The following is a 15100-nucleotide window of genomic DNA, read 5'->3' as shown; positions in this document are numbered from 1 at the left end:
AGGAGACTTATATGACATGGACAACTATACCCCACCCTGGACATGTCCCTATCCCCAGACAAGAGGAGACTGATATGTCATGGACCTCTATACCCCACCCTGGACACGTCCCTACCCCCCCCAAAAAGCCTGATATGTCATGGACTTCTATACCCCACCCTGGATATGTCCCCCTATTATTTTACCCTTTGCTTTGGCAATGCTAACATGTACTTAGTCTTGCCAATAAAGCTCACTTTAATTGAATTTAATTGAATTGTAAGAGACACAGCACTGGAATCAGGCCTCTGTTACTATTTTATTTGGGCCCCAGATTGTGAAGCATGAAATACTGCCAGATTCCTGATGCCAGTACTGTGTCTCTTACTGGACTTCTTGCCACAGTTTTGTTAGAATCACTGTTTTATCTGCTAGATCTCTGCTACACCTCACAAAGTTGAGCCCTGACAAATCTCACCTATGCTACTGATTATGCCTACACTGTGTATGGGCAGAAAGCTGTCTATATATTGGGAGAGGTGGTAGCTGGAGCTCATGAATATCAAGGGCTACGCAGCTCCAGCTCATCACTAAGAAGTCTAGAACAGCTGCAGGACATAAAACAGTGTTTTCTGAAAAGTTCAGCCAAAATCCTAAAATGGGCCCAGCATTTCATTAAAGAGAATCTGTCAGTAGGTTTTTACTGTGTAATCCGACAGCAGCATAATATAGGGCAAGGAAGCCTGATTCCAGCGATGTGTTACTTACTGGGCTGCTTTGTGCAGTTTGGATATAAGCCCTGTTTTATCTTTTGTATATGTGTAGGGTTAGTGGGGCGAGCTGGGGGGTGGTCCCTCTTCTTACCACGCAGAGACGAAACAGAGACGAAATGGAGGCAGGTACTGGGTACAACAGGTCCAAGTTTATTTTCGCGCGCCGTCCGCCTGACGGCCCTCGCAGCACATCGCCATATCTCTCTCTCGACCCTCCGCATCCAGAGCCGCTTCACAACACAGCACAGTACCTCACTCATGGCCCTCTGTAGCCGCTTCACACACCGTGTTTCTCGCCTGGGACATATATATACGTCCTGTCCTTTTTTCCTTTCCTGACATAGTGACAGCTTCCGACACTGTGGTTGCCCTAAGCCTAATCACCAACAGTCCGTTCACTGGTCAAACGTCGTTCTTTACACGGTGTGCCTATTCCCTTTAACTCGTCTCTGTTGCGGTGCATCTGTCAGGACCACCCCCCTGTTGTTCTCTCTCCTCAGTCCCCCTGGTCTGGATTCACCTCACAGCGCACAGACTGTCGCAGTCCTCCTGTCACTGAGGCTCCCCCTGGGGACTGGAACTTTCTGGAACCCTCCCTCAGTATTTATAGCTAACCCGGTTCCTTGAAACTGTCACTGTAACCCCGCCCCCCATGACCAACGGTTTCTAAAGCCCTAAGCTGTTGTCAAGTCCTTTGCTCACACTCCTCCCTGCCATCTAATGGTCAACCCAAGGTACTGCACGTCCACTACACTTTCCTAGCTGTTTCCCCACTGTAATAACTGACACCTACGTACACTGTGCAAACCGTTCCTTCTTCACTCTGACTAGTCCGTCCGTCAGGTCACCTTCCCTACATATGTATTGCAGCAGTTGTCAGAATGCTGAAATGTGTATAACCCCTCCCACACCACTGATTGAGAGCTCCTGTGTATATTGCTAACAAGCTGCCAATCAGTGGTAGGGGCAGGGTCACACAGATTAGCTGGACTGGCCTGCAGTGATAATCTCCAGTTGATAAAACACTGATTGTATTGAAACTACAACCCACAGCCTATCAAGTCACACATCACTGGAATCAGGCTTACTTGCTCTATATTTTGTTGCTCTCAGAATAAATAGCAAAAACCTGGTAACAGATTTTCTATAATATAACTTTTTAGCTTGTTTTGCTCTGTTTTTTCATGCAGACCTCCAAAAGCTCTGTATATATATATATATATATATATATTTAAAGGGAATCAGTCATCAGATTTTTACCACCTAATCTGAGAACAGCATAATTTAGAGACACAGACTCTGATTCCAGCGATGAGTCACTTACTGGACTACTTGCTGTAGTCAATAACAAATCAATATTTTATCAGCAGAATATCTCTAGATGACTAGGAAACCTGCTGCTGTCTAACACCACCCCCACCATTGATTGGCAGTTTATGCACAGTGTACACAGAAAGCTGCCAGTTAGTGATGTGGACGGGGTAATACACAGCTCAGCAGGACATGACAGTGGACTTATCAAAATACAGCAAGAAGCCTAGTAGGTGACACATTGCTGGAATCAGGGTCTGTGCCCCTCCATAATGTTTATCTCAGATGGGAGAGCAAAAATGTAGTGACCCATTCCCTTTGACAATTACAGCCTGTGGTCATCACTAGTGTAAACATGAGAGTTCACTGCTTACTATTATACATTGTATTTAAAAGCGCAGTCTCAATTTATTAAATTATCAAGTTGTCACAAATAGGGATGAGCAAGTATACTCGTTAGGATTCGGTACTCGGCGAGCAATGCGGTACTCGCGGTACTCAAATCCTAGCAAGTAACTTTCACAACTCGTCTCGCAATATTCGGATCTCTCGCCTGGCATGTGTTAGTCAATCACAGTAAAGCCGCCGTCTTCTTTGTTGTAGCATTACTGTGATTGGCTGGCCGCGCAGTGTCATAGTCATAGCCTACGAGTCATAGGCTTTGACTATGTGTGTGCGGAGAATGTGTGCGGGGGTCTGTCTGTGGGGCTGTGTTTGTCTTCGGGGCTATGTGTGTGTGCGGGGCTGTGTATGTGTGCCGTGTCTGTGCGGGGCTCTGCCAGGCTCTGTGGGGCCTGTGCCTGCTGTGAGGGCTGTGCGGTGCCTGTGCCGGGCCGTGCTGGCCTGTGCAGGCTGTGCGGGGCCTGTGCTGATCTGTGCGGGGCCTGTGCCAGGCTGAGCGGAGCCTGTGCCAGGCTGTGCGGGGCCTGTGCTGGGCTGTGTGGGGCCTGTGCCGGGCTGTGTGGGCTGTTTCCTCTTCACAGCTTTTATGTTTTTTTGTATTCTTTTTATTTGATTATTATTTTCTCACATTTACTTTGTAGTAACTGATGAAGGTCTAATTGACCGAAACGTTTGATTTGGTACTACAATAAATTATCTTCACAGCACTAAGTTGAGTGCCAGGTTTTCATTTGCTATATACATGGTTTGGGAACCTACCTCGGCACCCCTTCAGTTGTGCATACAGTGTTTTCTATTATATTGTGTGTGGGCTGTGTCGGCATCGTTCGATGGGACTACTTGTCCCATTCAGGTATGCCCGCTACAGTGACAGCATTAGCGGATGATAAGAAAGTAGTATTCCCATCATCCGGCTAATGTGGTGAATGTAAAAAAAAAAGACATACAGAACATACAACATATAGCATACAGTACATACACATAACATACAACACATAACATAGAGTACATACTCACCGCACACACCTAATTCCCCGAAGCTTTCGTCTCCTGCAAATATTATTAAAATAATAAACCAGCTGTGAGCTGATATTCATAGCCTGAGAAGGAGCCATGGGTATTACCCCCTTCCCAGGCTACAAATATGGGCCCACCGCCGTCGACTTTCCCCCTCTGGCGTAGAAAATTGAGTGGGAGCCCACGCCATTTTTTTTAAAATATATATGGCCGGTACAGGCCGGCATGGCCTGGCAAATGCTCCGCACAGGCAGTCCCAGGCCCCGCAAAGCCGGCGCAGAGCCCGGTAAGGCCCGGCACGGCCTGGCACAGGCCCCGCACAGCCTTTGTACAGGCCCGGCATGGCCTGGCACAGGCCCCACACAGCACTGGCAGAGCTCAGCACAGCACCAGCAGAGGCTGGCACAGGCCCGGCATAGACCGGCACAGTCCCGCACAGGCCCCGCACACACACACAGCCCCACAGATCCCCGCACACATTCTCCACGCACACGTAGTCTCCGCCGACACACATTTTCCGCCCTCACACATTCTCTGCCCATTACCCGCATTTCCCATAGACTTACATTGGATTCGCTACTTGTTACGAATACCCGAGTATTAGGAGCTACTTGTAACGAGTACAGCGAGTCCGAGCATTTTACTACTCGCTCATCCCTAGTCACAAACACACTTGTCGTGACGTGGGGGTGCACCTGCAAGAGTTCATTTATCTCCTGTCACTCAATCCAGCACATAGGCTATAAAGTGAGCATAAATTGAACCCTGACACAGTCTGCACACGTCGGTTACTTAAAGCTGCTACCACTCATCAAACACATGGGGTGATGAATCCCCAAAATATGCTTCTGTCAATCAAAAAAGGCTATACACTCTCTGAAAGGCTAAGGATTCTTGGATCAAAATTATTAAACATTTTAAGCTTTAATATAAAAATATACAGTGCTTACAATAAGATATAAAAGGGTAAAAATAAAGCGACATACAAATATGCAAAACAGTTATGAAGTAAAAAGGGAGAAATAACAGAAAGATCTAAATGTTTCCGTCTACATTTATCTTCTGTTTCCTTAAGGGAAGGAGAAATGAATTATTGCTCACACCAGCATATGCAGGCCACACACAAGAACATGTGAAACTGATAACTGAGCAATAACAGTTCCTTTGCTCCCTTTAATAGTGTCTGTAGGTAGCCAGTATGCGATCTTTTAACTATACTGTATGTCTGTGTTGGAGATTTGAAAATCTCTGATCTTTATGAAGATATACTATATTAATAAATCAGTGCAGAATTTTGAACTTGTTTATATTACAAAAGTAACAAAGTGATGTTAAATTACAGACAATTACTTATCATTGTGTAATTTTCAATCATTATTTACAGCACTGCTTTTCTATAATTTTCCAGTTATCCAAGGACAAAATTCCTCAGATGAACTCGAATTTGCATCTTCAGACCTGGACAAGTCCATTACAAATTTATTGAAAGATGAAGATGGTATGTTTGATGAGTCTTTGCTGTTAGAGGAGAAAGAAGATTGGGATTTGTTTAGTGAAATAGCAGCCTGCTACCAAAGCAAAACAAAGATGGACATCCTAGAATGCTATGACAATGAGCGACTAGTTGGTTCTGGTTCTGCGTGCTTCCTGAGTCCATCCAGAGACAGATGTTCCTCAGAACCAAGTGTCTGTATCAGCTCTAAGCATCTTGTCGAAAACCATGAACCAGTTGCTCGCCAGTCTAGCTGTGATGCCACGATGATACACAATCACATTGATTACATAAATCAGTTGAAGCAACTGCAGCTGGAAAGTCAGAAATTAGTAAATGAAGAATTTGGCTGTACAAAAAACCCTCAGCATGCCTTTTGGAGGTCAACTCAGGCATGTACAATAATGAAGGAAAGAAATCAACAGAAGGTGAATAGTTCTAGCAGGTCAAGTTTTTCAAGCCTTTCCTCTACTACCACCTCTCCCTCCGTCTCCTCCTTAAGTTCCTTGGACAGCGCTTTCTCTTATTGCTCCGAGTCCCCTGTATTCAGTCCCAGTGACGTCTCCTCTCTTCCTTTTATGTTTGGCACTTCAGCCAGACTGCGCACACTCTCCCCAGAAATCACAAGAAAAAAATTGAGAGAGTGGCACATACCTATGACTACTCTCTTCGGTGGCAACTCTTGTGATCTTGATACTTGGGAAATGCAGTGGGAGAGGGATAGTACAGTAGGAGATGATTATGGAGCCAATTATGAAGCCCCAGTTCACAGTGACATTCCAAGAATATCCTTAGATAAGGGGTCAAAACAAAATTTCATCTTCCAAGCACATGACAAAGAAATTGTAAAAGAACTTAATAATTTCAGAGCTGAAGATGGCCCTGCGGATAGTCATTGCATGCCCAAGGAAACTTCTGTCAAACATATTGAAATCAGAAGGCACGAGTCTTCCAATGATAAGGGTCTCCAGCATTCAAAAGTGACTTTCTTCATGTCTCCAAATATCATATCAGTGAAGAGTAGAACTGACCAAAATCTAGACATCGATTCTAATAGTTCCATTTCCCAAAGTCCAAAACTCCAGATTCCGAAGACTGTGTTTTATGGTCAAAACACTCCACTCATACTACAGTCTGTATGTAGAAAGCAGCACCCAGAAGTGGAGAAGTTTTGTGGATCGACACAACCCAAACATGTTGTACACAATGGCCCTACAAATGAGTCAACACCCAATAAGACATCAGAGGACATTTCTACAGTTGCTATAGAAAATGAGGGAAAAAAAAGTGAGCAGAATGCAAAAGATCCACGAACAGAAGAGTCCACCAGGGTCAATGCACAAAATAAAGGCCAAAATAAGACCATAACCTCCTTCAGCCAGAGTATTCGTATAACATTACCATCTTCTGTCAAGAATACTGTGAAGGACTATTTCAAGTATACCGATGCCAAGTCTTCAATTAGTTCCCAAGAGGTGACTGCGGAAAGTAACCTGACCCAGAATAGAACAGAGAACTGTAGTTTTCAGGTTACAGAAGACTCCAGTAAGACAAAGGAGCATGACTGTTTGGTAGAGGACTATTCTGTGTAAAATGGTTGACAAATGCAAATATGTTTTTTTTGTGTAAAGTAGAAAATGTTTCTTCCAAAGAGAAGATTGTACAGAGATCAAGAGGTGTACAATTCTGCCGTACAAAGCTTTCCTGCCAGTACTAGGTTTACTCTACGTATTTGACTGCTGAGTGTGAAGAATCTTCTGAGGCCGATTTACTAAGAAATGTATCATAGTTTGGTCCAAAAACTGTCTTTGATGGTTTTCAGCCTATTTACTATGTGTTTGTAAGATGTTTTTCATCATGGTAACCAAGGAGAAGGAAAGTGGTTGGAGAAAGAAAGTGGCTCAAACTGTGAGTCAAAATTGTACTGAATTTTTTTGTAACTTAATTGAAAGTAAGTCAAGAAATTGATGGTGTGAACTTAGAACAGACAGTCTAAGGGTGTGTGCACACGTTGCAGATTCTGCTGTGGAATTTTCCGTGCAGATTTTGCTAAATCCGCAGGTAAAATGACCTGCGTTTTACCTGCAGATTTAGTGCAGTTTTTGTGCGGATTTCCCCTGCAGTTTTACACCTGCGGATTTATAGAGCAGATGTAAAACTGCAGCATAACTGCACAAAAGAAGTGACATGCTGCAGTTTTGAAACCGCACCAAATCTGCGCGGAAAAATCTGCAGCATGTGCACAGCGTTTTTTGCTTTACATAGCCTTAAATGGTACTGTACATCACTTGCAGTTCTGCTGCAGTTCTGCAGGGCCAAATATGCTGCAGAACTGCAGAAGAATCCACACCGTGTGCACATACCCTAAGGCTATGTGCACATGGTGCGGATTCTGCTGCGGATCCGCAGCGGTTTTGGCCCTGCGGGTCCGCAGCAGATTTAGGTGTGTTGTACAGTACCATTGTTTTTAATGGTAAACTGAAAAACGCTGTGCACATGCTGCGGATTTGCTGCGGGTTACAATCTGCAGCATGTCAATTCTTTGTGTGGATTTCGCTGCGGTTTCACACCTATCCATTATGAGGTGTGAAACCGCAGGGCTAAACCGCAGGCTAATCCGCAGATAAACCGCAGGACTTTTGTCCTGCGGATTTACCTGCGGATTTTTCCACAAAATCCGCACAACCTAAAAACTACGTGTGCACTTACCCTAAGGGTGGCGACATTTGGCACCCACCATGAGCGCCTTTTATAGATTTGCAACATTTTAATACTGTCCAGTCTAAGGCTCCAATTCTTCAAGACCAGCGATGTTTGCACCGTTCTTGTGCTGGAGTCAAATGCTCCTGATTCATTAAGAGGTGCAGGCCTCTGGGCAAATCCGAGTGTCTGACAAGTGTTGCGTACCTTCATGCGCCTCATCAAAAAATCTTACTCCAGTTGAGGGCTGAGTTGAATGAAATGAATTAGATGATCCGCACCTCAGTCCTGTCCTAGCCCGGCCTTGGTTGGCATGGTTGGGTGAATTTGTTGTAAAAATGTCAAGAGTTGCTATATTTTTGTACAACTTTGTGTTGACTGCGACTTTTCAAAGCGAATTGCACTTTACTAAATCAGGGCTTACGTTTTCATTGTCTAAAATTTGGACGGCTTCAGTAAATTAGGCCATTATAATTTACTAGATGGTGGCCCGATTCTAACGCATTGGGTATTCTAGAATATGGCCAGCGGGGGGGTTATACTCACCTTCCGACGGCCCCCCGATCTCTCCACGCTCCCGGCATCTTCCGATCCCAGTAATGCTTAGCACGAAAGACCGGAGATGATGCGCAAAGCATTACTGGGACTGGAAGATGCCGGGCCCGTGGTGATAGGAGGGAAAGAGTCCATGGGCCATCGGAAGGTGAGTATATCACTATTTTTTATTTTAATTCTATTTTTTACAGGTTTATGGTACCCAGGGCCTGGAGGAGACTCTCCTCTCCTCCGGACCCAGGGCAGAAAAAGCCACCGGAGACCATCTGCCTGTCTGAACAGTCTCCAGCGCGGCTCGGTCACTGGCAGCCAGGGCAGCAGGCGGGGAGAAGCCACCGGAGACCCGCTACCTGTCTGACCAGTCTCCAGCATGGCTCGGTCACCGGCAGCCAGGGCAGCAGGAGAGGAGAAGCCACCAGAAACCATCTGCGAGATCATCTAGTCTCCAGCGCAGCTTGGTCACCGGCAGCTTGCCGATGATGTTTTTCTCTGATACGCCGCAGCATATCAGAGTCAGACATACTGGGCTGAGATCACACAGCCGGCGCCGGCTCACTGCTGCCTGCTGATCGCGCTGCTTGTATCAGCTGTCAGATTCCCTTTAAAGAGAATCAGAATCGAGATAACAGAGTTTCCAACTTCCGCCCATCTGTGAAACAAGTAATTTGTGAATATCAGTGCATTATTGGCCGTAATACTGTATATTTGGGAACATGAATGTCGACAATGGTTTGTGAATGTGATTAGAAAGAAGTTATGGTAAAGAGTGATTGTCATTAACCCTCGAGATTTTATGAATGTGACACTAGGAGATTACCAGGATATTTACAGTGTGTTTACGTTGTAGGTTATTGTTGCCAGATGGATTTATTGTGAAGTGTATCAATACATGAAAGGTAAATTGACAATTTCTGGCTTGTAGCTTAGTCTGCTAAAGGAAGACATTTTGACTCTCCTGATTTCTATAAATAAGTGTATTCTCCATCAAATGTGGTATAATCTCTTCCCGGCTCACTATCCAGTTGCTGTTGTGCCCCCAAGTCTTGTGTGGGAATAAAGTGGTCACTACTTCTATTCCTCCGGTGTCTGCTGCAGGACCATTAGTATCCGTACAACCTCGGGGACCGGGCCCTGGCCTTGCACTTAGAACTTCTAGGAAGGGTTCTCTTCTCACCCACGTTCTCTGTTCTCTTTTACTCCTCACGTTCCGTACTAATCTTCTATGGAGAGTCAAGCTTTCAGTCTATGTTGCTCTCTCGTTCTCTACTTCCTGTGCCAGTAGACCCAGATCACTGGGATCTGCTGCAGCACTTCCATCCATCTATCCCTCTCTCTAGGGATCTTCTCCCTCTCCAACCAACTACCGACTCTCCGACTTAAACTCTTCCCGCTCCTTGAAAATGTAATCTAACTCCACCCACCTCCCAGCACATTTCGTGTTCCAAGCAGGGAGCTACCAATGGGTGCTTTGCTATACTCCAAGCAGGGAGCCACCGAAGGTGCTTTGCTACACTACTTTGTGGTGTGGGGTGCAGGTATTGGAGTGTTGTCAGGAGCCTCCACCTTACCTGGATGGTGGGGCACCACACCTCAGGAGGAGGTGCAGTACCTCTGTGGCGACTGAGCCTCAGGGGCGCCACATAGATGGGCGGTGCTCTCCTGGAAATTGACAGTTCAGACCTGCGGCATGGTCGCACCTCTTGTCTAAACTATGCTCTCTCCCAGGCTGCAAGAAGATACAGTTTTGCCACGGCAGCAGGAAAGCCGGAAAGCTGGCTAAATCCAGAAATCAGATCCGCTTCAAGGCATAGCCCCTGCTGCACCACGTGCTCCTTGGCTAGGTAACTGACCAGGTTGGCTTGTAACTAGGGATGAGCAGATGTATAGAAGATCAGGTTTGTCTGGTTTGACCAAACTTTAGTCCAAAATTCGGTTTGGGTATCAGAACTGTACCCGAACCTGAACCCAAACCCCATAGAAATCAATGGGGACTTGAACATTGGAGCTGGAAAATCTCTCTCAATTGTAAAGATACTAGTTTTCACAAGCACTTTGCAATTTTATGAACCCTTTAATCCAGATCACTATGAACACTTTTCTGGTCACAAGTGTCCGTCATCCAGAAACAACAATTCAGGACACCTGGCATTGCTCCTCTTAGCAGTGTTAGAAAATATCTGCAAAATTTTGTTGTAACGAAAAGCAAGTGATATCGGGCCATTGGACATGGACGGCATAACAAACAGTGCTGTGGGATTAGTGCAGACACAGTATTACGGACACTGCAAGAGAGGCAGAAATGTGATGAGAGTCATACTGAGAGCGTCACTTATAGAGGAAGTATCAGCCGGAAGAATTACATCAGGATTTCATTGTAAAGGGTTGTTTTTTTTATGTTGCTATAAAGATATAATAAGAATTCAATTCCCACTGTAGTCAGTAAAGCACTGACAATACAGCGACATTTCCTGCTTCCACAGCTCGCCGGCCAGCTTTGCCATGTACACTGTGACAGGATGAGAAAAGTTATCTTCTTAACATCACTTAAAGGGGCATTCTCAAGTCTTAAAGTGTTCTATCCAAAAGAGGGGGTGTCCCTTTTTTTTTTTTTAGAAAACAATAAATTTATTTAAAAATGTATAACTTGCAGCCCCGTACGGGACACATCACTGGAATCAGGGTCTCTGCCCCTACATTATACTGTTCTTAGATTAGGTGGCAAAATCTGACAGATTCCCTTTATACAGAATTTGTCACAAAGTTTTTCCCCCTTACCCGAGAGCAGCATGAAGTAGGGGCAGATACCCTGATTCCAGTGATGTGTCACTTACTGGACTGCTTGCTATCATTTTAATAAAATCATTTTAATAAAATCATTGTTCTCACTACTGCAGTCAGTAGTGCTATGAATGCTGAGCTCTGCATAACTCCGCCCACACCATTGATTGGCAGTTTTCTGAATATACACAGTGTACAAGCTGCCCATCAGTAATAGGGGTGGGGTTATACAGAGCTTAAAAAAATGGAGGACTACTTGGCAGCAGATTTACTAGTTCTCTAGTGATATCTCCTGCTTATAAGACAGCGATTTTATCAAAACTACAGCAAGCAGCCCAGTAAGTGACACATCGCTGGAATCAGGATCACTGTCCCTACATTACACTGCTCTCAGGTTAAGTGAAAAAAACTTGGTGACAGATTCCCTTTAAGACACACGGAGAGTTGCTATGAATCCAAAACTGCTGCATTTCTGAAAGACCAAATTTGCTCTGATTAGTTGCGATTGGCGGCCTGACATTTCCAAACTTAATGATCTGCAGAATTAGTCCGTATGTCGTTATCTTCTGGATGTGGGTTTATTTTTACAGTTATTTTATATAACACCCCCCTCACATTTCTTTTTCCCTTTCACCACTATGTAAATAAATTGCTGATATTCTCCACTTGTCAGATGCTCAGGAGGCTCGGAGATTCATTGCGTATGTCGTTCCCAGGGAAAAGGAAAAACATCTTGCGTCTCTAATCATTCTCTTGGGGAAAAAAATGTAACCTAAGCGCAGAACTATGCTTACAAAGAGTGAGAAGTTCTGTCCGGCATTTCCCATTGTGTCCGGGCAGCATCCAGACTAATGGAGGTGCAAAGTAATGAGCAGGAGACACCATATGTAGATGACGATGTGTCCAGGGCGCGTCGAGGCGCAGAACTCTCGGAACACTTATACTTTAAGGATATGTACATAGTTTTATCTGTTTCACCGGTTTTCATTCCTTTTTCACAGTTGAATCGGCTTTAATAAAGTTACATAGATTCTTCACTAAAATGTGGCAGCGGGTTGTTATTATTATAGTAATGTTATTTATTATTGTATTATATTAACTGTATTTATTACATTACTAGTATTATATTAATGCTTAATACTTTATTATTCCATGATTGTATTAATGTTATTCAATATTATATTAATATCACATTGATGTTACTTTATTATTACATTATAATTATATTCATGTTACTTATTTATAATAATAATTATTATCCAATGATTAGGGTCATTTAACAGAATAGTGAAACTTAATGCAGCCATTCCTTGGCTCTTTGCCTTTTGTTCACTTCTCATAAACTCTGCTAAATCAGTGCACAAATAACATGCACATTGTGCTGCTTGGCGGTGACTTGGTTAATAAGGCGTGCAGTGACAACGCTTGGGTTTCTTTCTCAAACTTGTATTTTTAGCCATTTTCCTGCTTGTCTGTGGGCATCAGATTCACATGGGGCCCGTCAGGTATTTGGACTAAGGACAGACTGGCGTCTATCGGAGTGGCGGATGTGTTTACCCAGCGGAGGCTCGTGCTGATACTCGCCATTACTTGGTGCTTCTCATGACGCAATGTTTTTGGAGCGGCTCCAAGCTGAGTGGACTCTGCTGCATCTCGGGCATGTCTCCATTTTGTACCTTGGGAACAGGGAGGGAGTTAAAAAATAGCATGAGAGCGGCTCAGACGTTCCAGGCAAAGCAAAGAAGGGCCTTGTGTTTGGTGTGATGTGTACTTCCTTTGAGTACATGAGGAAAAGCAAACTACAGAATCCCCAACAACGCCTGCTCCAGCGGGGATGAAACATTAAGGGGCTGTCTGCTCCCGATTCCTGGCTATGTAGCCTTATGAAGAGACCTGAGTAGTCTCGAAAGCTTGCAATGTGTTACCATCTTTTCAGTTAGCCATTAAATGGTATCAACCACTGAGGACTCTCAATCCTGAATATTTTTCTGTCTACTGGCTAATACGGTACAAAGATATACTGCTATTCTTTGTGCAGTTGGCCAGTCTTGTGTGGTCATGTGCCTGTAAGGAGATGGACATACTGCCCCATACCTCCCAACCTTTGTAGTAAAAGGGATAAATTATGTGGCGAACATAACGTGACAAGACTAATTTTGGCCCACGCTCCTGGCCACACCCCAATCTACACCTATTTACATTTCATTCTCCCCTGACAGGAGGAGTTGTCAGAGGGGCGCTGGCAGTGAGGGAAATTCAGACGACATCTGAGACCCAAATCCGGGACTGTCTGCTGTATCCAGGACAGTTGGGACTAGAGATGAGCGGATGGATTCACAGGACTCTGGTCCAAGTCAGGGGTACCTGGAGGCTGGATGGAAGGCCGCGAATCTCTCACCTCCCAGCATCCCCGGTTGCTTTTGATCACTCAGGGCCGGCAGGACGTCATCTGTGCGTTCTGCTCATCTCTAGTTAGGACCTAGGGATTCATTTTTGTTCCCACATTCACAGTCGGAGCCGCCAGAACTTTCTCTTATTTATGTAGCATCACTATACGACACCCGTTTTTTTTGTGTCTGTAAGGCCGTGTTCACACGGTGCAGAAATACTGTGTTTTCTGGAGGATCCACACCAAACTACACAATAACAATCTGCTCTGATTATTGCATTTTTTTCTGCATTTTATGCCTTTTTTCCCGTTATTTGATGCGTTTTTTTGGTGTAGATGTGAAGTCGCGTTATTAATGTGCTTTTTATAGTACAGAAAAGCTTTAATTCTGCGTTTAATAAAGTATCTTCAATTATTTTAATGCGTTTTTAGGCTCCCCATAGAAGCCTCTATAGAGAAGAAAAGCACCAAAACTGCACAGTTCAGCCACTTATTTGGACCACAGGGGGCACTGCTTTCATAAAATCACATACACTTTGCTTGGACAGATAAACACAGCAGAATATATTTGCAAAAAAAAAAAGTGGCAGAAAAAACACAGCATTTATCTTACATGTGTACAAGGTCTAAATGTCGAAGCAAAGTGGATGTGCTTACATGAAATCTCCGCTCTCAGTGGTCTAAAAACGCGGAACTTTGCGGTTTTGGTGCATTTTCTTGTCTATAGGCTTATATGTGCATCCTGAAAATAACACAAGGAAAAAAAAGTGCTGTTGCATTTTTAAGTGCAGAATCAAACTTTTTTGTACCTTTGAAAAAGCAGTAAAAACATGGATTCACATCTGCACCAAAAAAATGCATAAAAAATGGGGGAACACATAAAATAAACACAGCAAACGTACAATAATTAGTTAGAGAAGATTGTTATTGTGTTGTGTGATGCGGACATGTGCAGAAAAAATGTAGAAAAAACACAGTATTTACGCTAAGTGTGAACACGGCCAGAGCGTCACATTTTTATTATTTGTGTCTCAATTGAACCCTTAAAAAAGTATTAATCAAGTCATTTTTTACATCATTTACTGATTCCCCTTCATAATCTGATTGCTGTATTGTGCGGGCCGTTGCGATTACAGGGACATCAAATATGTTATTTGCTGATAAAGAAGCAAATTAAAACTCTAACATTGTAGTTGTTTCATTAATTATATAGGAAGAAAAATAATTCTTGTATTCCCCTCCTAGAAGCCAGAGACATAAAAATACCCTGCTATGTACAGATGTATCCGTACAATCTGCCTGTAGAGTCAGAGCCTGCAATACAGATCAAGTATACAAAATCCTCCCAGTGACATCACCAGATCCCATCGCGCGGTAGCTTCAGCTCCTGCATGTAATGTTGAGGGTTGTGTGTGTGTGACCTGGGGAAACACAAAAAAAGAAAAATTGACATTTTGTAAATGCTTTTTATTATTTTTATAGGAACAAAAAATCTGACCTTCACCTCAGTATACAAGTACAATGAAACTGCTGCATGCAATATATAATCAGCTGCTGCGTTCACTGCCTGCAATACATCTCAAGATTACCAAATTCTCCTATATTCCTTTTTGATGGCTGTGGCTCATAGCTAAAGCTGCATCCTGATAACATGGAGACGTGAATTTGAATACTGTGAAGACCCAATCACAGGAGAAAAAGTAT

The 15100-nt window shown here is 43.9% G+C and overlaps 1 protein-coding gene across 1 annotated transcript in view; it reads left to right on the top strand.

The window, feature by feature from the left end:
- Positions 1 to 12969, top strand: part of LOC141087485 (uncharacterized) — a 244337-nt gene extending 231368 nt beyond the window's left edge. Inside the window, exon 15 of the mRNA XM_073573036.1 lies at positions 4891 to 12969. Coding sequence (XP_073429137.1) covers positions 4891 to 6566 — 1676 coding nt within the window. The 3' untranslated portion in view covers positions 6567 to 12969. The remainder of the gene's footprint in view (positions 1 to 4890) is intronic.
- The last annotated feature ends 2131 nt before the right edge of the window (positions 12970 to 15100 follow it).

The sequence above is a fragment of the Dendrobates tinctorius genome, unplaced genomic scaffold, assembly GCF_039654945.1.
Source record: "Dendrobates tinctorius isolate UK_male_01 unplaced genomic scaffold, ASM3965494v1 ptg000034l, whole genome shotgun sequence".
Lineage (NCBI taxonomy): Eukaryota > Metazoa > Chordata > Amphibia > Anura > Dendrobatidae > Dendrobates > Dendrobates tinctorius.
Note: the sequence above shows the minus strand (reverse complement) of the source record. Positions and strands in the feature narration are given on the sequence as shown.